This window comes from Oryzias melastigma, linkage group LG5 (assembly GCF_002922805.2).
Source record: "Oryzias melastigma strain HK-1 linkage group LG5, ASM292280v2, whole genome shotgun sequence".
Taxonomy (NCBI): domain Eukaryota; kingdom Metazoa; phylum Chordata; class Actinopteri; order Beloniformes; family Adrianichthyidae; genus Oryzias; species Oryzias melastigma.
In genome coordinates, this window is record NC_050516.1 from 6,870,858 (window position 1) to 6,889,117 (window position 18,260).

General features: G+C 42.9%; 1 protein-coding gene across 2 annotated transcripts in view; it reads left to right on the plus strand.

The window, feature by feature from the left end:
* Window positions 1-18,260, plus strand: part of arhgef10la (Rho guanine nucleotide exchange factor (GEF) 10-like a) — a gene marked incomplete at its 5' end in the record, with an annotated part of 184,829 nt that overhangs the window by 64,050 nt on the left and 102,519 nt on the right. For both annotated transcript variants that reach the window (XM_024270200.1, XM_024270201.1), the window contains 1 exon segment: window positions 8,269-8,369. In XM_024270200.1, the coding sequence (XP_024125968.1) occupies window positions 8,269-8,369 (101 nt within the window).

The window sequence follows — 18,260 nt, forward strand, 5'->3', positions numbered from 1 at the left end:
GTTTAATGTTATAATGCTCTCTCTGGCTAATAATAATGAAGGTGAATCTGCACCCTCTCAATTCTAGTGGATACATAACGCTTACATGTTTGTAATTGACAGACACAAAGAGCCCTTTCACACTCACACAGATAAACCATCAGAAAGCACCATCTCCCTGCTCTCTTTTCCTCTAAAGCAAGTGTGGGTTGGAGGTCATGGATTCTTCTGTGGGTGTGCACGGAGATGTTTGTGCACGGCTTGCAGAACTCTGGCTCAGAAACGAGGACAGCTTCCAGTCGAGGGACGTTTCTGTCAGAGGACTCTGGGTAAATAACCAGGACCAGCAAAGTGTTCTGGTGGTTAGTGGATCCATGTCTGTCAAGTACTGCCATTAAATCCTGCTCTCACCTGCTGTTTAGAGGAGCATCAGCCATCTTTGCATCGATCTTTAAACCTTTTTCTGCCCAATTTTTTAAAAGACTTCTGGTTTTATAAAGGTTCTGTTCATGGAGGCTTTTGAGGGAAAACTGGATATCTCTCTGGTTACAGCTGGTCTTTCATTTGGTTCATGGTTACTGAAGTTTCACCACAAAACTCTTTCAACTAAACTCATGGTGTCTACAGCTTTTAGCAACAAAAACTGTGCCCTGCTTCAGTCCTTTGGGGAGGATCAATCAGATTAGGGAGCAGTCGACTATCATTTAAAAAGTTAAGTTAACTCGTATGGCCATCTTAAAGGACATCATGAGAATAGACCGTACCATTGCTGTGCGTGTGGTAAGTGTATCGGGAAGTATTCATAAGGGTAATGAATGGTACATGTACTCATAGGCTGTGTCACACTGACGCTACACACATTCTTCACTTGTTCCACATAAGAAAGGGGTCACACATTCACATTCGTGGAATACATTTTTGTCTTTATATGTGAAATTTTCACAGATGTATCATGAATAAACCACATAAAAACCACAGAAGACGTACGAATAAACCACCAAAGATCAGATAAACGCGCGCGTCATTGAATTTCTTCACGTTGACATTCAGAGCTCTGGGCAGGAATCCCATTCCATCAGCACCATAGACAGTGACCGCCGCGCGCCCTCGTGATGCTTCGTTTTAATGAAGCAGTTGGATTTCTCTGGTCCGTATCAGTTTGTAGGATGACCGTTTAAAAAGAACTGAGCGTTGAGGTCCCCATAATGCATCACCTTCCACCCTTGTGAAATCAGGCCAGAGCATTTGCCGTGTCTTCCTGGTACATCTACCATGACAGTGATTAGTCCGAGTCGGTCTGAGTCACGTTTTTAGAGGAAGTACTGTTAACCAATCAGGAGTGAGCTTGTCCCGGCTTGTTCGAAGGCCACACCCCTCCCACTGAAAGTGGCTCAGAGAAATCTGTCAATCAAAGGTTGGAGGGGGGGGCAGCGAGAGCCATGTGCTTTTATTGAGGCATCTGATTGGTCAGTTTATAACTTGAATAACTGGCGATAGAGAAAATCATTTTCTTAATGGAAGTCCATGGGAATTTGACCTTCTTGCAACCCTTGGATACTTCCTGTTTGGAGCACAGAAGGGGAGGGTTGATCCGTCCATTGATATTCATGTCAATGTTTCGTAGTCAGCTGCTAGGCACCAGCCGACGAAGCCCGGCTGAGACAGTGGAACGCCAGTGGAAGCCAAAGCTGAGGAGATGTGTGAGATCGGCGGGTGCTATCCATGGTGCTGAAGGGATTCCTGCCGTGTCAAAGTGAAGAAATTCAGTGACGTGCAGCTTTAACTGACCTCTGTGTGATTCATTGGTACTTCAGTGACCCTTAGTGTACATCTGCGCACATGGATGAAATACTTAAGTAATAATTACGTATATCGTGCATGTGTCACAAAAGACCAAAATTACATGCATGTAACATGCACAAAATGTACGTAGTAACAATGTGACATGGCCTTAAGACGTCCGGCTGATACTGTCAAACGATGTACTTCATACTGTAGTCTCAGTAAGGTGTGATAGAGTCAGGCTGCAGCAAGGAGCGTGCACGTATCACATGAACAGCACTAACAGGATCCTTGTTCAGTCTGCAGGACTTTAGGGGGTTAAATAATCTGTCCGGTACGCCTGCGTCTTACCTACACCCCCCTTACTGACTCTCACATGTAGTAGAAGTGTTCTCTACGACCTGTCGCCTGCAGCACGCCCGTAGAAAACCATGAACATTTTCTCTCTACGGTTCACTGGGCGGTCCACAACCTAGGTGTTTCATATAGGTCACCTGCCCCCCCGTACAGGTTTGACCATGTTTCACCCACAGACAGTCGTATCCTCCTGTGAACAGTCAGGACTGAGATTTAAGCGATTAACGACATCTTCGTGATGCACATTTCCTGTGTTGTAGTTTTGACATTTGTGCATTGAAACTGTGTTTGTCCGGAGCTCCACTGCAGAAGCAGGCAGATAGATGAGGAGGAGCTTCTCTTCCTGTTGTCTGTGTGGCTCCGCCTCCATCACAGCGTGATTGATGCTGCATGAATGCATGAGCTGAACGTCGTCTGCATCTGGACTTGGACCTGACAGTTTTATGAGCTGCTGAGGTTTCAGTGCTGGAAAACTCTGTCCCCCCCACCCTCTAAGGCTGCACACATGGATTTGGATGCAGGACCGTCCCCCGCCCAAATGTTCTGTCTCCATGAAGGTTACATCTTCTTCTGGTAATGGTTTTTAGTCAAACCCTCGGTGACGGCCTTATCTCATCTTTCTGTTTGCAGAGCTGACTCTGTCTGAGAGCTTGATCCTCCATACGGGGGAGGGGGGTGAACCGGGGGAAGGTTGCGTGATAGGCTGCCACTCAGCACTCACTCCTACATCTGTCCCGTCCTTGTGCATTAGTGTCACATGCACGCTCTGGTGCTGACCTGCTCCATAAATCCACAGGGCCCCCCTCCTCTATCTACTATCTCCCATCATGGCTGCTCCTCCAGCATTCGTGCTGGTTCTCCATGCTGGCGTTGCAGCACGCCTGCACTGCGGCTGTCAGTCACTGCGCAGCAGCGGCTGCATCCAGCTTAGCATGTTTGATTTCACGCCGGCATGAAAGAGCCTGCAAAGCAGGGGCTTGTATTCCCGTCACACGCGGCCCCTCCACCTGTCTTCAGGAAGCTGCCTCGGCGGTGGAGGGGATGGATTCTGCGTCTCTGTCAAAGTTCTTCTCTTTGCGGTGTTGAGGAAGTTTGTTATCTCTCTCCATTGTGTTCACTCCCCCTCCGCCCCCACACCCCCCATTTGGTTTTAAAACATCTGCTGCAAATGGAAGCAGATTTGGAGGATGGTGGGGGTCTGAGACCGTCCCCTGCTGCCCTTTTCAGTCCGTCTTCATGCGGCTCCGTCTGAAAAAAGTGGGTGTAACCGAGAGCGGCTCATTATTTCTGAAAGCTCCTCCGCGCTTTAGAACAACAACTCATCCTCAGCTGGACGGCTCACTTTTGCTTCCAGCGTGAAGCTCTGATGAATGTGGACAACACAAGGCCTCCTCCAGCGGACAGACGGGCGGCGCTGAGTAATAGTCGGCTCAGTGCTGCTGGACTCGCTTCAGCCTGCTCAGCATTATTAATATAAACTGTTTTCCTTCAGCATGGAGGGGGTGGGGGTGGGGATGGGGGCTGTTGAAGGCTCTCAAGCTGAAAAGATGTGAACTAAGTGGATCTTCATGGAAACTGAGTCTAATTAGAGGGTGCCCTGTTCAGGTTGCTGGGTCAAAATTGTGTACCATGTGGGTGTGGCCAAGGTCAGCTGACATTTGGCCGGCCCCTTTGCTGCTCTGAGGTTAATATGACCTCCAAGTTTAGAGACATAAACATTTGGCTTCTGGTGACCCTGATGGAAAAACATTCCTGAAGCTGATTTGTGAGGATCTGCAGTTTTTCAGAGACAGTCACAGAGGGATAGTGGGCGGGGCCAAATCAGGATCTGTTTAAAGGGAATAGAAAAAAAATATTTTTAAATTAGAAAAAAAATGCATTTAAAGAAATACTGTAAAATTGAATAAAAAAACTATAAACCTAAACAGATGAAGAAAAAAATGTTCTTTTTCTTTTACAACAGTTGCTGTTTTGTATTTTCTTTAGTCTAATGAGGTCAATGATTTGGTTGAATGTAAACAGAAAAAAACAAAGCATTTGCTAATTTGCTGTTCATTCATTCATTCATTCATTCATCTTCTTGACCGCTTCTTCCCTTTCGGGGTTATGGGGGTGCCGGAGCCTATTCCCAGCTACTGATGGGTGAAGGCGGGGTACACCCTGGACAGGTCTCCAGTCTGTCTCAGGGCCTCAATCACACCCATTCACTCTCACATTCACACCTAGGGGCAATTTAGAGTCACCAATTAACCTATGAAGCATGTTTTTGGACGGTGGGAGGAAGCCGGAGTCCCCGGTGAAAACCCACGCATGCACGGGGAGAACATGCAAACTCATTTTTGCAAATCTTTAAAAGTCAGACATTTCCTAAATTTACTGTTTCAATTCAGGATTTTGGTGATGTCATCAGAGGAGGGCAGAGCCATTAACAAACTCTCACCCCATGTCCATTATGTTCCAGTAGCCAATGGGCTCAAGGCCCCGCCCCTAAATAAAACGAGGTCAACTCTGAAAGCAAAGAGTCTGAATAAAAACTGTAAATTGAGGACGGAAAGCAAAAAAAAAAAAAGAATTGAAGTTACAAAACTGTGATGGTTATAAATAAACAAAGTTTTGGTAACACCTTCAGGTTTTATAGTTTTGTCTATTATTCCAGTTCTGTTTCTTTTTTCCAAATGTATAATATTTGATTTTATTTTTTTTGTTATTTAAGACTTTTGGAGTTTTCTTGTTTTTTGACTCCTCTGAAGGTTTCATAGTGGCTGTCACATCACAGCATGAAGAGACACCCATGATTTGACCTTTGACCCTTGAGCAGGTCTATGACCTGCTGACCTGCTGGTGACTCTGAGCCCCTGCAGGTCAGCAGCAGGCCTCTGGACTGTTTGGATAAGAATCATTTTCATACCAGCTGCTGTTTTTTTCTGAGGAAAAAAAGCTTTTAGTTGCTTCTGATTGATGGTAGAATGACAATTTCTGTGAAAAGTATCACAACCTTCAGGTGTTTCTAGGTAGCTTCCACTTCTTTTCTTGAAAGATGTTGATTGTGGAGCATCATCAGTGAAAGTGTCTTCAAGGAGTCTCTGTTCAACCAAATAATGCAGCTTTACCTTCTGTAATGAAAGAGCTTTTGTCTGGCTCTCTGCTGCCTCCATCTTCCTCCTGCACGGTTTGACTTATTTAAAGACACTTCTCCATCATGCAGGGAAAAAAACGAGCCTTTCATGGAAGCTCAGCTCTGTTTAGACTGCTTTGAAGGAGGAATGAGACTTTAAAGGTTCAGTTTGTAGAGGAGTCCAAGTCCAAGAACAGATCTGACAAACATTAACAAATGATCCACGCAGGTTCAGAAAACATCTCAACTAACTGAGCAGCACCTGCAGAACTTTTTTATGGTTTAAAAACCAGATCAATGAGTCCTTTCTGAATTGTATAAAGACATGGAAACGGTTCAGACGTGGTTCTGTTCTTCACTCCTGTCAAAGCAAACATTTTTATTGGATAAAATTCAGATTTAATTGATTAAAGAAAGCACATGAATTTAAATCCTTCATGGTTGTTGTTGGATTGGAGAGCAGACGTAAACTAAGGAAGAGCTCAGGACCCCCCCTGGAGTTTCGATAGTGGTGATGGATGAGCAGAGTTAGCTGGAGGCGGGGCTCTGGACCAGGCTCTTCAGACTACAGGACGAGCTGAAGGTGTGTGTGTGTGGAGAAAAGAACTGAAGGAAGAAGGATCCAGAACTTTGACTGAATCCGGTTTGAGCAGAACCGTTAGGTTTATGAATGAAACTGTAAGTCTGTGAAGAAAACTGGTATGAAAGCAGGAGGGAGGATGTTTGCTGCTGATTTAGGGTCAGAAATGGAAATTTGTGTTTATATAAACTTCATCTGGTTTTAAAAAGAGGAGCAGATTAAAATCTCCTTTGTCACAGGTGTGTAAATTATGCTCATATAGGGGTTACCTGCTGTCAGGGCAAACAAAAGATTAAAATAATAAATACATGTGATAAAATAATTATTAACCCTCTCCATCCATCCATCCATCCATCCATCCATCCATCATCCATCCATCCATCCATCCATCCATCCATCATTTTCCAGTTCCTATTAAGTGAACTCCTTACAGCACAGCTGGTTACTTCTACCAAATTACGGAATACATTTTAACTTATGACTGATTTATTTTTTATTTTTATTTATTTATTTTTTTGGGGGGGGGGACTGAAGAAAAGACAGGAAGCAGAGCTGGAGGTAGCAGAGATGAAGATGCTGAGGTTCTCTTTGGGAGTGACCAGGATGGATAGGATCAGGAATGAATACATCAGAGGGACAGCACATGTTAGAGGTTTTGGAGATAAAGTCAGAGAGGCCAGACTGAGATGGTTTGGACATGTTCAGAGGAGAGACAGTGAATATATTGGTAGAAGGATGCTGAGTCTAGAGCTGCCAGGAAAGAGGTCTAGAGGAAGACCAAAGAGGAGGTTTATGGATGCAGTGAATGAAGACATGAAGGTGGCTGGTGTTAGAGTGGAGGATGCTGAAGACAGGCTTAGATGGAGGAAACTGATTCGCTGTGGCGACCCCTGAAGGGAAAAGCTGAAAGGAAAAGAGGAAAAAGAAGAAGACTGATTTATTTTTTATACATTTACATTCCAGTCCAAATCAGCTTGAAACTAAAACTTAAATGAGGCCAAAATTAGTTTGATTAAGACTAAAAAAAGAACTTGAATAGAGACTTTTTTTAAACTAAAAAATACAGTTGGAAAATTGGTATACAGAAAATAGTATACAGATTTCCTGAATGGATGTTGTGTTTTTAAGAAGAGGTTTAAATTTGACTAATATAAAAAAGCTAGAGTCAGCTGTTCTCTAAAGATGGGAATCTCGAGGCACCTCCTGATTCGATTACAAAACGATTCAGGAGAACAATGATTTGATTATGAAATGATTATCAATGCATCCCAGATCAACATTTTTTCAGAAATGTTTCTCTTCACTACAAGACACTAGACCAATATGACTGGCTTTTATCCACCAAAGTACATTTTTAAATAAAGACAACATCAGTAAACTTGACTAACTTTTATTGAGAACATCACAATTCTGGCATGAAAAATATTTTCCTTGGTAATCAAAAATCTTTCATCAAAAGGTAAAAATGTTCCTGAAGTCAACAACCTTAAATAAGATAAAGTTCCATTTCATCATCAGACCAGCTTTAATGAAACACTCAGACTAAATGAGTGTCTAGCTAACCACACATTGTGATTGTGTTCCTACATATTAATGTTGGTGTGACACAACTTACACACCGCCTGACTTTTATCCAACTGACCGTTGACACTCTGACAGCCCAAATTCTTCCAAACGGTCACTTTGAGTCAAGTCAGGGTCATTCGGATGACCAGATTTACAAGGTCAACCGTGTTTGTGTCTCTACAAAAATGAAAATCCTTCATGTTTAGTCCCGCTTGTTACTTTTACTTTAAATCATATACATACTTCAATGATTAATTGTTTAAAATTCATAAAATTATTCAGAATCGTTCATCAGTCATAATCAATGCATCTAAAAATAGATTTTTTCCCCCAGCAAAGACACCTCTGTGGCGTCCAGCGTCCGCTTCCTTCTGATGTCAGAATGTCAGGCAGGATGAGTGAAAAAGCTGCAGGAGTCGAACCGACACCTTTAATGCTCCTGCTCTGTGCAAACATGCTGATGTGTCTGCTGCCAAGCAGTTTTCAAAGAACTTTTATGTTACTTTCTACCACGACATTCTGGTTTTAGTTTGTTTTATTCTTTGTTTTTATAACAATGACAGAGCTGCAGTTTCACTAGCAAAGATCTAAGAAAGTTCTGGCTCCACATTAACTCTAGCCTTTGAGCAAAGGTAGGATTTGTTCTTGTATCGTTCAAACATTCTGTCATCATTTCCTAAATTAGTTTTTGATTCAATTGACATTCATTTTTTAACCCCTCAGTCCCTAATAAGCCCAGTGCATTGTGGGAAGTTGTGCCTCATGGGTTGAAGGAACCCCTCTGGGAATTCGAATGCAGCTCCTGTCAATGTTTTTTTAAGCAGAAATGTAAAGATTTTCTTGTAAAAAGAGGCGGAGCCTGTGATCACCTGTCTGTGTCTCCCTGCAGGTCTGGACGTCCCGTCAGTTTCATGGTGGTCTTCAACACTCCCAACCCCCTCAGTAAGATCTCCTGGGTCAACCGGCTGCATTTGGCCAAGATTGCACAGCGTAAGCAGCAACAACAACAACAACACACACACACACAGAGGATCACTGCGCCGTGTCTTTACTAACAGAATGATGTAACGCACTGAAATGCAATAAGAATGTTCTGGTCCGGGTCTGGTTCCAGCTTGGTCAAAAGAAAATTCTGAGCTGTAAAAAAGTTTGTTTTGTTGGTGAATGTGTGTTTTTAAGTTAATTCTCAATTATTTTCATGTTTAGAAACTGTTAATGAATCCCTGCCAGCGGGGTCAACGAGGGGTCAAACATGGAGCAGCAGGGCCGCAGCAACATCCAGTCAAGAGTTAGCTTTCCGTTTAATATTCCAGATTCAAATGCTCGCGTGTTTCATGGTAACAGCGAGTTAGGCTGGGAAGGGTCAACCTGCAGCGCACACATCCACAATAACAATGGAGGAGTTCTCAACAGGGAGCAGAGCAGCTCTTTGATTTATTTATTTTGTTTACTCTGTCCTCCAACCTTTGCTGAGCCCTGTCTGACCATGTCAGCAGGTCCGCTCCTCGTCTTCATCACTTTCATCAGTAATCCATCAGCAGAGCCCAGCAGACTACATTAGGGAGGCCTCTCGGCTATGATCACATGCATATTCAAGCCGCTCATCACGTCCCGTCTTGGCTGCAGCCCTGAGCGCTTTTCCGTGTCACACCGGCTGTACGTTTGTGCTGCATGCTGTTCGCCTCTCTTCACACAATGCTAAAACTGCATTAGGAATGCGGTGAAAGTCTGATGTCGGCGTCAGCGGGACTGCAGTCGCTGCTTTCTTCACTCCAGCGAGCAGCAGCTCAGAAGCACCAAACTGTTGTTGAGTTACGATGAAGTTAAAGATCTCACTGAGATGACAGGTTTCAGAATTGTTTTATCATTTGTTTCCCATGAATCATCAGATTATAGATGGATTTGATAAATAAATCCCATTTCAGAGCTAATTTTGGGATCGGAAGACAAACAAGCTCAATCTGTTAAGCTGTAGTCGTATGCGCCCTTTTGGTGTGTGCGTGTGGGGGGGGTTGACCTGTACGCTTTCTGCAGGATTTTGGGTTATTCGGGTCTGTGGGGGGTCGCAGAGGAGCGGCTGCATCTTAAGGAGAGCACGTGTGTGTCTGCAGTTCTCTTGAAGCTCGCACAGCCACCTCAGCGGACGTCATGAAGATGGAACGTACCATTGTCGTGTATCGTGGAGTATCCGTATGAATAATGGAAGTTATTCTTACTTATGACGTTCGGGTGACGCTGCTGTACCGTGACCTGACACCAAACACTTATGTTCCACAGGGTACGAGCATCTGCAGGTCAGGTGACCCACATGAAACATCAAGGCTGTAGACCGTCAGTGAACCCTTGAAGAGAACATGTTCATTTTTTTCTATGGGTCTGCTGCAGGCGACAGGTCATAGTGAACACTTCTACCACACGTATGGGTAAAGCTACGGTCACATACACCAAAATGTCACTGTGTGGCAACTTAAATGCCAGTTTTTCAGCAAATTCGGCAGAAGGCCTTCTGGTGGCCACAGGTGACTCTTGTAATCGGACGGTCATATTTTTACACGTTGTGCATCGGCCGCTGTTTTAAGAAGAAGTTCAAATTCAATGGCGATTGGACGATTTTTGACATGTGTTGACATCAGTCAGTCACCGCTTTGCACATCTGGAGGTTGTGCAGCGGTAGTCCATTCACAGGAGTGTTCCTTCTAATGTTTCAGCAGGTGCTAAACACACCAGTATCTGGTCCCCCCCCCCAATAGTTCTGTAGAAGCGGCTGTGGGCTTCAGGAGTTCAGAAATGTCTGAGTGACATCACAGAGATTCCTCCTCTTCCCCACGGTCTGTAGTTGGACCGATCTGTCCACAGTGGTGTCCGGGTCAACAGGAAGTGTTTTCTGGAGTCGTACCTTCCTCTGAAAAGACGCAACAACCCGTCGGCGCTCCTCAGCTGCCTCAGCTCTGCAGGTGCAAACAGATGCAGCGTCTGCATGCGCGTGAACCCTGCAACGGCGTTGCTGTATATCGTTAGTGTCAGAGTGACATCAAAGCCGTCAGCGTGAGAGAGGAGGATGCTCCAGTGAAGCGAAGGATCTACATCCATTCCTCACAGCGCGCACCTTTATCAGCAGCACAGCAGGCGCCGCGGCGAGGACGGCGGCACAGTCAATGCATGCAGACCCCCACACACAACAAACTGGGGCTGCTGTGGGGACAGGAATCAAATCATGATCATGCAAACTATCTGAGGCTGCCAGCTCAACGGGGAGGACTGCCGAGGTGGATTTTCTAGAATGAAATGTAGACACAAAACAACAAGAAGTAAAGGTCAAAAGTCAGTCATTGTTGATTCTAAATGAACTAAATGTATTTGAAATTTACTCAACAAAATGAAAGTAAACATTTTTGCCTAAAAGTAAACTCTGAACACAATATAAAATACTGCTCTTTTTCAATAACACATCATTTGCATTTGTAGATTTTGCAGTCAAAAAATCGAAGAGAGAAACTTCTAATCAGGTTTCAGGTCTTCACCTTACGGTCACATATAAAGCTGTGAGACTTTGGATTTTAGCAAAATCTGCTTCTCAGAACAAGTTTGCTTTCTTTTATTTACAGCAGAAACGCCAAAGTAAACTGCGATTGCTCTTTTGTCAATATGACGAGCAGCTGAAGTTTCAAGGTGCAGCAGAGAAAGCAATAAGATGTAGGAGGAAGCGCAGGGGAAATACAACCTTTTCAGAGCCAGGATGCATTATAGAGAAAACCCCCACAGTCAAGTCCTAAAGCAATCAAGTGATTTTTCTATATCAAGTTCAAGACACCCATGTGAACTGTGGAAACTTCAGAGAGAATAAATCCTGCTGCAGCTCCTCTCTGCTGTCAGTCATTGACACGGTTTTCACTTTGGAAGGTTTGGCTTTGATGATGTTAGAATCCACTTTTTGACACCGATCAATAATTCACTTACAAAGAGAGAAATATTAGTTTGCATTTTGATGAAGAGATGCGCCCAGCTTTTGTTTCTGATCTGAAGATGCTGAACGTCGTCGCCTCCATCATGGTTTAGTCTGACAAAACATGTTTGTTTGCTGCTGTAATTGTGCAGTTTTGTTAAAAAAAAATAGATAAGACCGAAGAAACGCGAAAAAATGGTGACTGAATTGCTGTAAGTAAACCATTTTCTATGGAGGATGTCCATGAAAAGTGTCAGATAATCTCCATCAAACCAAGGCTGTCTAAATTCCCTCAGTGGTATCAACCCCAGAGCCACAGACAGGTACCGGTCTGTGGCTCTGGGGTTGATACCACTGCACCAACTTAGATCACTTCTGTTTAGTTGAGGGGTCACTGAGAGCTACTTCATGGGTACTGAGTCATACTAAGGACTAGCAGTTTAAATAACACATTTGCTCAGTTTTCCTTTAGTCATACACTTATAACCGGACAGTTGTTCGCCTCCCCTGTGACGTTAAAGGGAAAATCTTCCTCACAAAGTTAAAACATTTTACAGAGAATGAAGATTTAATCAAATAAAGTTTCTGTCTTGTGGAAACTTGTAAAAGGAACACTTGAGAATTTTTCAACAGCAAGGCGGAATTAGGTTAAAAAAAAAAGGGTAGAAAATGTTCCTTTGAGTTTAAAAAAATTACCCAATGATTGAATTAATGTAAAGACAAAATATGACCTGTTTGCCCTGAAAGATAACCAGAGGATGGATTGATGTTAAAATAGCATTCTAGGGCTGCACGGTGGCGCAGTGGTTAGCGCTCTTGCCTCACAGCGAGAAGGCCCCGGTTCGAATCCCGGCTGGGACCTTTCTGTGTGGAGTTTGCATGTTCTCCCCGTGCATGCGTGGGTTTTCACCGGGGACTCCGGCTTCCTCCCACCGTCCAAAAACATGCTTCATAGGTTCATTGGTGACTCTAAATTGCCCCTAGGTGTGAATGTGAGAGTGAATGTGTGTGTGTTTGAGGCCCTGAGACAGACTGGAGACCTGTCCAGGGTGAACCCCACCTTCGCCCTTCAGTAGCCGGGTTAGGGACGAAGCGGTCAGGAAAATGAATGAATGAATAGCATTCTATGAGAAAAAGTCATATAAAGTTTCCTTTATGGAATTTTTTTTCAAATCAGAAATGAGTTCTACAAATCAGCAACTTTGTTTCGTTGAATCTTCATCTGTAAAAAAAAATTTATATATATATCTACTGGATACTTTTTAGACTTTTTTTTAATAAATCTCTTGTAGTAGTATTTTATTTTGAAAATAGATTTGCTGAAACTGGTAGTTTAAAGATGCAAACTTAAGCCCAGTTTGGACCGGTCCATGAATATTTTGTTTTATTTAAACTGGTCTGTGACCAGAAAAACATCGGCAACCACTGTCCCATATTTCCAGATGGAATTTTCTGTTTTTGGAGGATTTTATGTCTAGTGTGTGAATACAACATGGATAAGGGTAGTGTCACATAGGAGAGGTTGTGCTGATTAAAATGATACCAAATAAGCAGCAGGAAGTCTTTCAAAATTGAAAATACAGAAAATTCCAAAGAAGACAAAAACTGAGTTTTAGACCCTATGGGGTTAAAGTGGTTAAAAATAAATGTTCTAAATGTACAAATTTGTGTGTGATTTCATATTATGATTATTTGAAGATAATATGTGGCTGGGAAATACAGTAACTAAAAAAAAAAATAAAAAAAAAAGAAAATCAGTGGCGATTAATCAACATGTATTTTTTTCAGATTTGCGATTAATAAATGTGAACATTTTACTTCATGACTATAGTAATGAATCCACTTCAGGGTCCCGATGGTGAAAACTTGGATAATTGATCAAAAATACATGTAAAAACATTTTTTTTTTATTGATAAATTGGTCAAATGCGGTCAAATTGTGGTCTATATTTGCCAATCTAGAGAGCATTGATGCACACTGTTTTTTGGGGAGAGTTCTGGGTAATTTCCAGGTCTCTGGATTTTGGGATTTTAAAATCCGACACCCTGGCAAAAATGCAAACACCCCTTCTGTTGTGGTGTTAACATGTTCTCCCCCGAGTAAAAGCCTTCTTCATTCATAAAGTGCAGCTTTTTGAGAAGAGTTCATATGTAGACAAACTGTTTTTTCAACCTGGAAGATTAAACGATTCATTTGGCCACACCGTGGAAAAAAATATCAGACTTTGCAGTTGAATGTTTCTCACATGTTCGGTGTTCATGCAGCTTCCTGACCTGAGGGACAGATTGAGGGGAGCCTGCTTCCAGGAAAAGAGGTAAAACCTCAGATAGAAAACTTTATTCTGGTTCAGAAAAACTGATCAAAACAGTAAAATAAAACATTTTCTGAGCAAATTAGAGGTTTCCCTGACGAGAGAGTCATATTCTCCCAAAAACATGTTGTCAAAAGTCCCTTTGTTTTATCATGAGAATAGCTGACAGATAAAATCATAAAATCAGATTCAGTGGTCATCAAAGTGTCAACTGCAGAGGATTAGGGCCCCTCGGGGAACCTGGAGACGCAGGTTATTAACTGTGCTCTAAAGTATTCTAATAACTGAAACCGTATGCAAAAATATTAGCAGACGACTCAGTTCTATTCATTATTAACATCTATCCGGATGTTTTTGTTTTGCTTTTTAAATTGTCAGTTTTATTTCAAATAAATCAAAGTTTTATGCCGTACAGCTTTCTGCTGATGCTTTAGAACAAATATAAACATGTGAATAAATTCTATGAAGGAATGTTCCATCAGAAAACTCATCTTCAGGGGAACATAAAAGTCCCATTTAAACTAAAGAAATGTATTTGATCGTGATCAGATCTTTGTTTTCATTCTGTGACCTTGGACTTATTCTATGAAAAACTGAACCTGAATGAAGTGTGGAGTTTTACAGCCTAAAACATCTGATAAAGCTGTCTATTTTCTGGATTCTGTCTATTAAGGATTTTTTTTAGAACATACCCCCCTCGAAAAATGAGGGAACACTAAATGTCTGAAGCAGGTTTCATGAATCTTTTTTCTTTTTTAGTTTAAAAAAACCTCCTGAAAACCAAATCTCAGAGCATGAAAGCTGACTGTTCATCTTCGGCCTCGTTCTCATGACACACCGACACTTGGCTGCTGATTCATTTCAGCTGAGTGACGAGGGTGACGGGATGGATTTCATTGGCTCCCGGAGGGATCCAGATCCCCGCCGCCCTGGTCAGGGTGCCAACTGCATGTTAATTGTTTAACGCTCGCACTTTGCTTTCCCATTTCACCAAGTGTAATTACAATAGTTGTTGATTTAATTTCACGGATGGCGTGCTGTCAGCGAGGCTTCCCCGCCGCTGCAGTCGTAGGCAGCGCCGGCTGGCTCCCGGGGGACACCCCACAGTTGAATCAGCATTTTAAAGCCACCCAACCGTGCCGCTGTTCAGCTTCAAATGGGTGTCTTGCTCCGAAATGTCCCTGAATGGTGGACGACACAAGCAGCTAATGTCCTCATGCATGATTTAGTGACCGATTAGATATCACAAAACTCATTTTGCCTGACGCATCTCCACTGCCGTGTTTATCCTGTTACCTCCAATTAGAGCTAACGCGACTCTATTGCTCTCCTGCACTTGCTAGAATTCCCTGTGCCACATGTGTGAATATCAGTGGCTTTTAATGACGTTTTTGCATCAGGTATTAAAGTCTTGTTAGCAAATCGCCCATTAACAGTGTCTCCTTTAGAATCTGAGATTTTTTGCACAACTTTTACTCTTTTTGGGCTTTTTTTGGTGCTTTTGAAAAGACTGGAATACTCACTCTAATGAAAATTGTGTCTTGACCATGTTCTTATAGCATTTTTCTGATGATGGAGGATATTTTTTCTGGAGTATAAATTGCAGGTGCCAAAAAATACATATAAAAAAAGAAAAACACCTTAGAGAAGTTGCATTTTTGGGAGAAAGGAGAAATGTTTTTGAACAAATCCTCCAAGTCCAGTGGAATGCTGCTTTCACATCAAATGTGATTCCTGTCTCAATCTAAGTGCTTTCCTCAAATTGTGTTCATAAACTAGATGCTTTCGTCACAGAGAGACCATTTTAAAGAGTTCTACAAGTGCATCTAATTCCATCTCCATGTCTGGATTCATCCATGTTTTCTTTTTATTTTCTGTCAGCAAATACAGATACACCTACAGGGGTGCTTAGCAGTTGTTAGATGATGTATGATACAATATTTAAAGAAAATTAAGCTTAAAATTGCATTTTATTTTGCTTTTTATTCAGTGATTATTTATTGAAATTGTTGTGAATCAGGAGCAGAATGCTGTTTGAAAAGGATGTATTAATGATGTAGAAAATACATTGGGCGGGGCCACTGGCTCCCAGCTCCACCTCATTCTGATGCATCCACTTGCAGACAAATAGATCCATGAACGTCTTTGTTTTCCTGGTCTGAGCTGGAATCTGGATCAGAACTGTAAGTCTGGATGGCTCCAGTTTTCTCACTGTTTTTCTTAGTGTTAGATTGGGGATTTGAGCGACTGTAAGCTAGTAGGAGAACAGGTAACTTACAGGTCTCAAACTAGCGGCCCGCGGGCCACTTCTGGCCCTCACGTCCATATTTTGCGGCCCCTGCTTTGATATAAAAGTTCAATGTCTTCTAAGCAATATGTTCTGCATGTCCACGGTTCTTTGATGATAGCTTTATATTTGCTTTGGGATGTTTCAGCTTTACGTTTAAAACGTTACATTTGGTCTTGTCGTTGGATCTGGTGGTCAGAAAAGTCCTTATCAACAGTTGTTAGCATCATTAGCTTCTGAACAAATGTTCAATAAACTTGTTCAGTCGACATAGACAATGGACCAAAGATAAAGATGGTGGAACATAAAAGACATTATTTGTCACAAATAGAACCCCGTACGGCTCAGCCTCAGCCAGACTCTGCCTTCAGCGGTCCCGAGGTAAACTGAGTTTAAGAACCCTCTTAACAGATAGCTTTAAGCAACTCGAAGGGGGGAAGAGTTGAATTTCTAATGAACTTGTGCCGCTCTGCAGAAACTATGTTTTTGGTGATTAAAAGACACTGGGAACGCTTTGAAATGGATCAGAAGATGATCGCAGTCAGAATTTAACTTGAACTAAATCTTCTATGGGAAAAAACTGAAGCTGCTCATGCAGTCGATCTTCATGTATTATAGCAGAGACAAGCTTTTCAAAGATGGCAGCCACGCCTGATGAGACACTTTCAGAGTAAACAGCATTTGTCAGTTTTGGAGTGTGGAGTTGCGAGGCCTGGAAATGGAAAGTGAGAATTACCTCGCCGTGCTCCTCCTGCAGGAGCCGCCGGTCCATTAAGAACCCGGTGTGCTGCTGCATCCGTTAAGCCCATCCGAGCGGTCCTGCTGTTTGTCGAGGGCCTTCCAGAAGTAGCCAGAAGCATTGCCTAATTAATGGGCTTCCTGGCTGCAGGAATAATTGCTTGTGACCACGCCGTCTCTGGCCTTTGTGAGGGTCAAAGCAACAGCCGAGGACGAGCCTCCCCAGAAGGATGGGAGGTCGTGGAAACGTTTTGGCGACAGAGGCAGAGAAATGATAGAAGGGGGGCTGGCAGAGAGCGGGAGATGCTCGCGGCTTGTGTGGTTGTGTGTTTTGATTTGTGTTTGGGTGTGTGTAAGTGTGTGGAACGAGGAGGAGGTGGGGGGTGTGAAGGGATGATTGAGACGAGCAATCAGTGGGGCTGCTCAGAGCAGAAAGCAGCAGAGGCCGCTGCCTGCTGCTTCGCCGTTGAAGCTGCTGGTTTCTCTTTCTCCTCTCTCCTCGTACGCGGATCAATGTATGAGTGGAGTGTGTCTCGGAGGATCTGGCGCCGTCGGACACGCCTCCTTAATCCACTGTGTGATAACCTGTGCCCACCTGCCCCACCGGCGAGGGGGGGGGATACAAAAAGCTCCCGCTGCACCTCCAAATGATGGGGGTTTATTTTCATTAGTGCCAGGATTAGGATTGCTTGGTTTCCATGGCAACTGATATCTTTGCATCTGTTCAAATGACATTAGCCACACCTTCACGCTCAGCTTTTTTTCTCTTATTCTGTTTTGTTAAAGTGTGTCGATCCGATACATAAAGGGCCTCAGAGTTCCTTTTGAAGAATTCATGAACGTTCCCGCCCAAAAACAACCGTCTTTATCCAGCGGAAGCGTTTCCTTTTAACCCTGAAATTAATCTGTCAGACTGCAAAGATTACCTCCTGATCTGACTGCGCTCAAACATGGGAAATGTTTATGATGAGTAAACATTATCAAGGATTTAATTAACAGATTCCACACTTGCATTGATCCATGGGAGATATCTATTGCACTGCTGTATTTAATTAGTCTATATCTTTGCCCTTTGTGTCAGTGGGGTTGATAGAGCGCCGTGCTCTGCAAATTAATCTTCATCAGCAAAAGAGCTGAAACAAAGCCTGACTGGAATTAGCAAACTGAAAAACGGAGCCTCCTCACTTCAGGGTTCCAGCCCAGCTCCTTTACACGTTCTCCTAATAACACTTGATGGCACCAGAGTTTGGTTTAGCCGACTGAACGGGCCTCGTGGAACCTCATCACTCATGGAGCTTGCTTTAATTAATGATGTAGTTACACCAACAAACTGGATTACCATAGAATACATGATCATTACACCAAACAGTGGGAGCATGCTGATTTATTTGCCATGTTCTGAAATTAACTTTGTTTTGGCAATATTTCAGCGGAGCTGTTTTTGTGAGATTTATTATTTACCTCTGAACCTGTCAGAGGACAATGTGAAGAACACGACAGCTGGATGGGAACTCAAAAACTTGACTGAACTGACCAAAACTTGACTTAAACAACTAAACATGAATTTGACAAAACAAAACTGAGAAAGACAAAGCAGGGAT